The sequence below is a fragment of the Hyperoodon ampullatus genome (genome assembly GCF_949752795.1).
Source record: "Hyperoodon ampullatus genome assembly, chromosome: 10".
Lineage (NCBI taxonomy): Eukaryota > Metazoa > Chordata > Mammalia > Artiodactyla > Ziphiidae > Hyperoodon > Hyperoodon ampullatus.
This window is the reverse complement of record NC_136923.1, coordinates 44,376,672-44,387,197: the sequence shown is the minus strand read 5'-3', so window position 1 is coordinate 44,387,197 and position 10,526 is coordinate 44,376,672. Positions and strand designations below refer to the sequence as shown.

At 42.6% G+C, this 10,526-nt stretch overlaps 1 protein-coding gene across 1 annotated transcript; it reads right to left on the bottom strand.

Annotated features, from left to right (window-relative positions):
- Positions 1-3,850: 3,850 nt before the first annotated feature.
- Positions 3,851-4,944, bottom strand: CCR8 (C-C motif chemokine receptor 8; the record flags this gene model as incomplete). Its single annotated transcript, XM_079713882.1, has 1 exon — positions 3,851-4,944. Exon 1 carries the CDS (start codon positions 4,910-4,912, stop codon positions 3,851-3,853), a length of 1,062 nt encoding a protein of 353 aa, XP_079570008.1. The 5' UTR covers positions 4,913-4,944.
- Between the last annotated feature and the right edge of the window lie 5,582 nt (positions 4,945-10,526).

Below are 10,526 nucleotides of genomic sequence, written 5' to 3'. Positions count from 1 at the left end.
TTTGGAGATGCAGCACAGATAAAGTCGATGACCTCATGGGGCTTACATCCTAGTTGGTAATAACAAGTAACATTAATTGTTGTGCTTTCTGTACCCAGGCACTGTTCTGTTTCTCTGTTCTATCACATTTAAACATTTTTTAAAATTTATTTTATTTTTGGCTGCGTTGGATCTTTGTTGCTGTGTATGGGCTTTCTCCAGTTGCGGAGAGTGGGGGCTACTCTTCGTTGTGGTGGGTGGGCTTCTCATTGCGGTGGCTTCTCTTGTTGCGAAGCACGGGCTCTAGGCACAAAGGCTCAGTAGCTGTGGCGCATGGGCTTAGTTGCTCTGTGGCATGTGGGATCTTCCCAGACCAGGGCTTGAACCCGTGTCCCCTGCATTGGCAGGCAGATTCTTAACCACTGTGCCACCAGGGAAGCCCTGTTTTATTGCTTTTAATACTTATGCTATCTCATAAATAGTCCAAATTAAAATTTCACCAATTGTTCCTAAACCATCCTTCAGAGCATTTCCCCCTCGATCCAGAATCCAATTTAAGATCATGTATTTCTTTAAACTGGAACAGTTTTTCAGCCTTTCCTTGACAGATACATTCTTAACATACCAAGCACATATACCAGATACACACAGGAATGATCTCCCATTCTTTCAGTCTTGCTGTAGGAGACTCTTGTTACTGCCAGCTAGTGAACGAACGGTAGGTGGCGTTAGACACAGCGCATAACCCTGTATAACCAACCATCTCACAGAAATCAGAGGTATGCATTATTACTATCTGCGTTTTACATGTAGGGAAACTGAAGCACAGAACAGTTAAAGTAAGCTGTCCAAAGTTGCACAGCTAGTAGAAGGCTATGTGCTGTGTATTTACTATAGTAATAATAATTAACCTTTTATGTGTACAAAGATGTTTACAGGTTACAGGTGGGACATCAGGCAGTCCTATGGAGAAGGCAAGACAGAAAGAATCATCATCACCATCTTCAACCTCATATTATATATGACTGCCTTGACACGCAGAGAGGTTACTTTAGGCTGGCTTGTAAGTGAGGAGCAGGGTCCAGGACAGGAATTCTGAGGCATCCCCTGCAATGTCCTATCAGGAAAGGCCAGCATGGTTCAATATCCAGAGATACATCCCACTTCACAAGTGTTGGCCGCTCCAAATGGTCTCTGCTGGGTTGGAGAGAGAAAAACCCTGGCAGGCAGCAGTCCAGTAGCATGTAGAGTAGACCCCTCCCCAATTCACACCCCGACCATCGAGCTGGTCCAGTCTGGTGGTGCCCTAGGTGGAGGCCCCTCCGAGGGGCTGGCTGAACTCAGAGTCGTGTCCTGCAGAACTCAGCCTATTCCAGGCCAGGCAGCGGGGCAGCCCAGCTGAGGAGCACAGGGCACGTGTAAGAAGACAGTGCACTTGCAGGAGGTAGTGGGGAACTCCATGGTTTTGGACACATCATGCTCTGGGATTCTGATTTGGCAGCCTCTTAGGTTAACAATAATCATCCTGAAGGGCTCTTTGAAGATTAATGAGAAAATGCCAGTTAAGTGCCCAGCTCAGAGTATAGGTGCCCAAAAATGTGAATGTCCCTCTGTTCCCTTCCCCATATCCCTCCTGACCTCATCATTTCTTTTTTTTTTTATAGTCATCTCTAGATGAAACACATATGGATTATTCTTTGTTTGATGGATTATTTCTAGCAAATGTTCCATTTCAGGTTGACTCCCCTGCCACTCAGAATGTATCAGGACAAGTCAGGATGAACTCAAGTAAACACTAGCCACTTTTAATATTTAATAAAACCATCTATTATTAGAAAGGTAATTTGCTATTGCTTTGAGAAAGTAAATTCCAACGCACTTCAGACCTAGGGTTTAATGGCATTTTGCTTTTGCCGTTTAAGATTATTTATATACGTTTCCTCCATTAGCAGAGCTACATGAGGGCCAATTATAATGCCTTTTATAAAATTCAAAACATGTTTTTCACATATTATAATTATTTTCTCCTATATCATCTCACCCGCAAGTATATCTGTCAAAATACTTAAAAACTGGTTCACGCTCTTAAATGAACTTGCTGTGGCTTGATCTTGGTATCTATTACATGGACAGGATAGCTGCCATTGTGCATGTGGCTTGAGCAGAGTCATCTAAATCTGACTCAACATAGCCCAGTAGTCAGCTGATTATTTGTTTCAAATATATAAATCCTTTTGCATACAGCTAATGGCAAAGAGTAGAGGCTTGCCTTAGCAAGGAACACACAAAGCCACCGGACTGACTTTGGTGTCAGGAATTCCTTTTAAGAAACAGACGGGGCACTTCCCTGGTGGCACAGAGGTTAAGAATCTACCTGCCAATGCAGGAGACATGGGTTTGAGCCCTGGTTCGGGAAGATTCCACATGCCGCGGAGCAACAAAGCCCATGCGCTACAACTACTGAGCCTGTGCTCTAGAGCCCGCAAGCCACAACTACTGAGCCCGCTCGCCTAGAGCCTTGTGCTCTGCAACAAGAGAAGCCACCGCAATGAGAAGCCTGCGCACTGCAAGAAAGAGTAGCCCCCGCTCGCCGCCAACTAGAGAAAGCCTGTGTGCATCAACGAAGACCCAACACAGCCAAAAATAAATAATAAATAAATTAATTAATTAAGAAAAAGAAACAGAGGGGAGTACACCTGAAACTAACACAACATTGTAAATCAACTATACTCCAATAAAATTTTTTTTAAAAAAAGGCTACACACAGCATGATTCTATCTGACCTCATCATTTCAACCCAGCAAGTATCAAGGCCATCACTGTGCCAGCATGAAAAATATAATAGTTGAAATAAGGAGCACATTATATACATATATATATATCTACACACATATATATATAATAGCTGAAATGAGAGCATAATAGATGGAATATAGCTAAAACATGAATTAGAAAATTGGAAGAGCAAATTAAAGAACTCTTTAAAAAACAGAAAATATAAAATAGAGCTACAAGATATGGATAAGAAAAGTATTAACACTCAGTTAACTAGAATTCAGGGAGAAAAAGACACACACACAAATTGAAGAACCATTTGAATAAATCGTGGAGATCAATCTCCCAGGATTGAAGGGAGGCCAGAGTGGCTGGACCAGCACAAGTAAAGAGAAAAGGGAGACAGTCTTTGCGGGGTATTACAGGCCCTGTTGAAGAGTTGTCAGGTTGGTTGGTTGGTTTTGTTGTGTGTGGGGGAGGGGGACTTGCATTTTTTTATTATGTTATAATTGACGTATAATACAATCCACCCTTTGTTTTGGGGGCCAAATCTGGCCAGGACATTATAAGAAAGAAAAATTACAGGACAAGATCTCTCATGAACACAGATACAAAAATCCCAAGAGAATCCAATTATTTATTAAAATGATCATAACCATGAGGTCATTTTTTCCAGGGAAAATACAGGTTGACTTAAAATAAGAAAATCAATCAATATAGTTCACCAAATTAACAGAAGAATGGAGAAAAACTACATGATCACTTCAATAGATAAGGAAAAAGCATTTAATAAAATTTAAGTTGGTATTTGATAAAGATACTCCAAAAACTAAGGAAAAAAACATCCCTAGAGCTAACATTACAATTCATAGTGAAATATATAGACTCTTTTCAGAAAATAGTAACAAAGTTTTTGAAAGTTGAGAAGATTAATTTGCAATAGTAGGAATTCCTTGAATATCATGAAATAAGTCTTGTGTCTGTATCCAAATTTCTAAGTCTCCCTTCACGTAGTCTCAGACTCCAGTATGAATCATTTTTGTCTCCTGAAAGAAGATGGGTGATGGAAGCAGAGGGCTGCTCTAAGGCACCTGCCTCACAAAATGTAGTCTATACTGGAGGAATGGGAGGAGTGCTGATAGGAGGATGACCTTTCCCAGGCCTCCCTAGAGATTTGTCTCCCTATGTAGAGGAAGATGTGGCTGCAACTTTTCTGAAATATTTCTGAGAGGTGTTTCTTGAACTTCTCGCCCATGAACGCATAGATAACAGGGTTCACACAGCAGTGGGTGAAGGAAATGGTTTCTGTGACATGGGTGGCATAGATCAACCACTGGCTCATGACGCATCCATCCAAGATGTGCATGTTGTGCAGGGAAGTAAGGAAGAGTACTACATTGAACGGGACCCAGAAGAGTAAAGAGACAACCACCACAACGAGCAAGAGCTTGATGGCCTTGGTCTTGTGGTGGTTCTGGCAACTCTTCAGCTGGTGCAGGATGCTAATGTAGCAGTACATAAGGATGGTGAATGGGATCAACAGGCCTAAGATATTAATTTCAAAGTGGATGAACATCTTCCACTTCAGCATCTCTTGATTGTAATACAAATAACACTGTAGAACACCATCTTCAGAGGCCTCTTGGTAAAATACTAGTAACGGGCTGGTGGCCACGAGGGCAATCAGCCACACCACCAGACTCAGGGCTGTGCCCATTCTGGTCGTCCTCACTTTCATGGCGTATACAGCACGGACAACTGCCAGGTACCTGTCCACGCTCATGAGGGTGATAAAGAACATGCTGCTAAAGAAGCCAATGTAATAAAAGCCAGAGACCACCTTGCACATTACAGTCCCAAACACCCACTGGTCCAGCTGATAGTGGGTCTGAAAGGGGAAGGAGAAGACAACAAGCAAGTCAGACAGGGCCAGGTTCAAGAGGTATATATCTGTGATGCTCGTCAGCTTCTTGCAGGTGACAAGGACCAGGATGACCAGGCTGTTTCCCAGAAGACCAAATACAAACAGGAGGCAGTAAAAAATGGCAAGAAGCAACTTGCTATCTCTTTGGATAAGTTCCCCATCACAGGGGCTTGAGATGATATCAGGATAGTAGTAGTCAGTTATTGTCACATTGGGCTCAAGTGTATAATCCATCAAGGCAGGAAGACTTGGCCACAGAGGCACCTAAGAGAGATTCATTTAACAATATTTTTATTTAAAAGTGTGGATTGAATTGTGCCTCCCGCCCCTCCCAAGTTCATGTGTTGAAGCTCCAAAGCCCTGTTATGGTCTAACTGTGTCCTTCCAAAATTTGTATGTTGAAACCCTACCCCCATTGTGATGGTATTAGGAGGTGGAGCCTTTGCAAAGTGATTGGATTAGGTGAGGTCATAAGGGTGGAGCCCTCATGAATGGGATGACTGCCCTTATAAGAATCACAGGAGAGCTTGCTTCCTCTCTCTGCTCTAGGGCTTGTGAGGATACAATGGGAATTTGGCAGTTTGCAATCTGGAAGAGGGCTCTCACCAGAACCTGACTGTGCTGGTATCTTGATCTTGGACTTCCCAGACTCTAGAACTGTGAGAAATAAATTTGTTGCTTGTCAGCCACCCAGTCTATGGTATTCTGTTATAGGAGCCCAAACTGACCAAGACACTCCCAATGTCACTATATTTGGAGACAGGCCATTAAGGAGGTAATTTAGGTTAAATGAGATCATCAGATGGGGCCCTAATCCAATCGGACTGGTGTCCTTGTAAGATGAGGACAAAGTGTGAAGGCAGCCCAAGAGGCTCTCACCAGAAATCCAATTTGTCAGCACCTTGCTCTTGGACTTCTAGCCTCCAGAACTGTGAGAAAATAAATTCCTGTCATTTAAGCCACACAGCCTGTGACATTTTGTGATGGCAGCTTAAACAGACTAATACAGGGGCTACATGGGACCTCTCTGCCTTTTCTACCCAAATTTTCAAATTTTCTGTAAACTTAAAACTTCTCAAAGAAGTAAAGCCTATTAGCACTTTTTAAAAGCTGAAAACTGCCTGGGCTGACTAATACAGAGGGGTTGTATGGGATAAGAAAAGCCAAAATTTGCAAAGAAAACTTAAATACCTATAGTTCTACCCCTCAGAATTAGCAACTGCTAGCATACTGCCATGCTTTTTTTTTTTTTTTTTTTTTTTTTTTTTTTTTTGTGGTGTGCGGGCCTCTCACTGTTGTGGCCTCTCCTGTTGCAGAGCACAGGCTCCGGACATGCAGGCTCAGCAGCCATGGCTCACGGGCCCAGCCGCTCCGCGGCATGTGGGATCTTCCCGGACCGGGGCATGAACCCGTGTCCCCTGCATCAGCAGGCGGACTCTCAAGCACTGCGCCACCAGGGAAGCCCCATATTTGCTTTTGATTCTTTTCCTTTTCCTCCCTCCTTCCTTCTGCAATAGAGATAAAGCGAAAGGAAGACTCAACATTTAAAACATGATCATTCTCTTACATTCAGGAAAGACGCACATGCCCTTTTTGGCCAACCGCAGCAGTGGCGAAGTTCAGCCGCTTTTCATGTGCTTCAATGGTGACTCGAATCAACCTCTTGAAATCCCTTTCCTTCAATTCTGCCTTGTTTTCAAGCCCTTTTCGATGACTTTCTTCAAGACATTTTTCAACGATAGGTATCATTTACAACCCTGCAGGTTTGTGAATTGCAGTACCCCTGATCTCCATTTTTTAACTTGCTTTTGTAGGAACTGGCCCCAAAACAGCAAGATTGCTGCAAGCCTTAATCTGATTCCAGGGGCAAGCTGAGCCTTTGGTCAATTCATCTTCCTAATTGGAAATTAGAGTGACATGTGCCTATCCAAACACCTAGGGCTTGTTTCTCATTGGTTCCCCCGCTTCCCCTTCATCCTCCGGACAAATTCCAAGCTGTTCCAAAGAGGATGTTGAAGGTGTGCATTCCCCAAGTGGGGAGATTGTTAGGAAAGAGGCCGGTGGGGAGAATGCGAGCACCAGGAAATGGGGAGAATGCGAGCACCAGGAAATGAGGAGATGAGGCAACTTTTCCACACTCTTCCCAATCAGACGATGTACCATCCTCTGGGTGTCCCATGCATGTTTCAGCGGTAGGACGGTTCCCCTGCACCTGGAGTTTTGGGACCCATGGAATGGGGGGCAGGCAGTATTACTCTTAAGTGGCTACATTTGCTGACCCATCCTCACCAATTCTCTCAGCCCCACCAGTGTCCAGCCTTAGGTCTCATCCAGCTGTGGTTTTAGTGTGGTCAATCCCGGTTGCATCACATCCCCTGAATGTATTTTGTAAGTATTTATCTGTCTCTCACTGTGTTTGATGTTTTTTTAAAAATTTTCTTTATAATGGGGTATAGCTGATTTTCGATGCTCTGTTTCTTGCTGCTGTACATCCACTTGATTCACTTACAGAGATACATTAATAAATTCATTTTCAGAAAACAAACAAAAACATGATCATTCTCCTCAAACTGATATTTATATTCAAGGCAATTTCAACCTAGGCTTATTATTTTTCTGAGGCATTTGATTATTGAACATTCAGACATCCCTATCCACTCTGCCACATTTCTATAATTTGAAATGCCAAGCAAGTTAGCCATTTTTAAAATATTAATTTCACTATGTACGCAAAATAGATTTTAAAACAGTTTCTGAAGTACGGAGGTGAGTCTCTTTTTTATGTGGCCAGCAACTTTCAAAACAACAGTCTCTGGGGCTTCCCTGGTGGCGCAGTGGTTGGGAGTCCGCCTGCCAATGCAGGGGACACGGGTTCGTGCCCCGGTCTGGGAAGGTCCCACGTGCCGCGGAGCGGCTGGGCCCGTGAGCCATGGCCGCTGACCGTGCGCGTCTGGAGCCTGTGCTCCGCAACGGGAGAGGCCACAACAGTGAGAGGCCCGCATACCACAAAAAAAAAAAAAAAAAAAAAAAAAACAACAACAGTCTCCCCTCCTACATCTTCCTCCCTACTTGTCTTTTACAGTTATTTTTTAAAACAATTTCCATTTCATGGTCCTTCTCTTCTGATCTCCTAAGATCCTGGACTATGAGGAGGTCTTCAACTCATTTTCTTCCCCAGATCCTTCCTACTGACGCCCACTCCACACTTCCCCCGTGCTCTTTTATCATTAAAATCTGTGGAAAGTATTAGCAAGCTCTACCATTTATCACAGTGGGCCAAGAATTTTAGATGCATCACCTTATTTATTCCTCTTGAATCCCTATGAAGCAGGCACTAATATCTCCTTTCTATTCCTGGAGTTATGATTATACCGAATCTCAGCTTCTGTCCAGTGCCTGAAGTTACACAGAGGGTGAGAGATTAGAGTCAGGACTCAAAAACCACATCTGTCTACTCCAATCCTTGTTCTTTTCCATATTTCTCTATTTCGTGTGTTTAAAAAAAAAGAGTAAAAAGCTCTTATCTTTTAGAATCTAGACCACCTGACTTCCAAGTTTTAGATTAGTTTGTAGCAGAGTAAACTTGGACTTGTTTTTCAAACTGAGTTTCAGGTTCCCCTCTGTGGAAGGGGGCTAAGAACGCTTTTCAGGGGTTGGTGGGACGTGCCTGAGGTCATTTAAGTTAGCATCTGGTTAGGGATGAAGGTTTGCTTGCCAGCTTTGTTCCTTGAGAATAATACCCACATGTCTTCCCGTTATCTCACAGATGCACTGTACGCAGCAAATGGACAGATTCCTCCCCAGATGCCTGGTGACAGGAGGGATCTTTTCTTATCCACCTTCCCACTCTTGGAGGAGCTTTGACAACCTCCTAGCATCCTGCAGAGAAAAATGGCATGGCTTTTTTTCCTCCACCAGAGCCATGGACACCTATTAAGACATATGCAGGGTTTGTAAACTCTGGGGATACGCAAAGAAAAAAAAAAGTCACCTCTTGTGCCAGATTTCTGAAATCATGGTCTTCCCTTTGCCTGCCCCCAGGGACATAAAACTGTCCCTGCTTCTTATATCCTTCTTCCCCAACGATGCTTAGTAATACATACCTTAATTAGAGCCTTCTTTCCAGAGGTTTTCAGTGTTGCTAATTCCCTTTTCTCAGAGTCTGCGCTGTCATGTGTTCTGCTCAGACGAGAACAGCTCCTCTGCAGGTATCTTATCTGTGGTGAGTGGCAGAATAGGGGTGGGTCTACTATCGCACCCTGCAGTGATTTAAAAAGTTAAAAAAAATGATCTCATATAGAGAACAAACTAGTGGTTACCAATGGGGAGAGGCAAGCAGGGAGGGGCAATGTAGGGGTAGGGAATTAAGAGGTATGAACTATTAGGTATAAAATAAGCTACAAGGATATCATATACACATGGAGAATACAGCCAATATTTTATAATAACTATAAATGGAATCTAACTTTTAAAAATTGTGAATCACTATAGTGTACACCTGTGACATGTAATATTGCACATCAACTATACTTCAATTTTTAAAAAAATGCTTAAAAATCACATATAGTGACAACACACAAAAAAAACCTAAAAATTAAAAATAGATCTCACCAAAGAACACATACAGATGGCAAATTAACATGTGATAAAACATTATTTCACTAGGGAATTGTAAGTTAAAGCAACAGTGAGTTACCGCCACACACTTGTGATGTGGAAGAATGGCTAAAATCAAAACACCAAATGCTGGAGAGGGAGAAGATTAAGAGGAGCTTTCATTTATTGCTGGTGGAAATGCAAACTGGTATAATCACTTTGGAAGACAGTTTGGTAATTTCTTATAAAGCTAGAATAGGCTTACCAAATAATCCAGTAATCATGCCCCTGATTTTTACCCAAATGAGTTGAAAACATATCCACACAAAAACCTGAGCATGAATATTTATAGCATCTTTATTTATAATTGTCAAAAATTGGAATCGACCAAGATGCCCTTCAATAGATGAATGGATAAACAAACTGTGGTAATGTATACAACAGCATGTTATTCAGTGATTTTAAAAAACCAGCTATCAAGCCACAAATAGAAGTCTTAAGTGTATATTGTTAAGTGAAAGAAGCCTGTCTGAAAAGGCTACATGCCAAATGACTCCAACGATAGGACATTTTGGAAAAGGCAAAACAATTGAGATAGTAGATGATCAGTGGTTGTCTGGGGTTCAGGGGCAGGGGGCTGATTCTTCCAACCCAAGAGCACGAGATATCGTTCCATTTCTTTGAATCATCTTCAATTTCCTTCATCAATGTTTTATAGTTTTCAGAGTATACGCCTTTCACCTTCTTGGTTAAAGTTTATTCCTAGGTGTTTTTTTAATGCAATTTTAAATGGTATTTTTTTAAACTTTCTCTTTCTGATATTTCATTTTTCACGTGTAGAAACGCAACAGATTCTTCCTTACGGTGGCGAGAAGAGGCGTTTCAGGAACAGAATTGTGAAGCGATGAACACATGGTTTATTTCTGCTGGTTGAGACCAGGCCAGTGGGATAAGTTCAGTCATCTGCATGGAAGAGAGTCTCTTGCCTCAATATCGAGAGGCAAGAACCTAACTGGGCCTGACAAAACCAGACCAACTTGGTTAACTTACACAAAGGTCTACAGCCACAAACACTGTGGGGTTCAGGCTGTCCCAGGAAGGCAACAGAGAAAGGGGGCCTATCCCTCTGGCTTTTGTGGTCCAATAGATAACAAGTGACAAACTCTCCCCACCTGCCAATCATAGGTGCTCATCACCCTCCAATGAGGAGCAGTAAGTGAGGAGAGAGGTGGAACCAGAGCTGTCCTTTCCA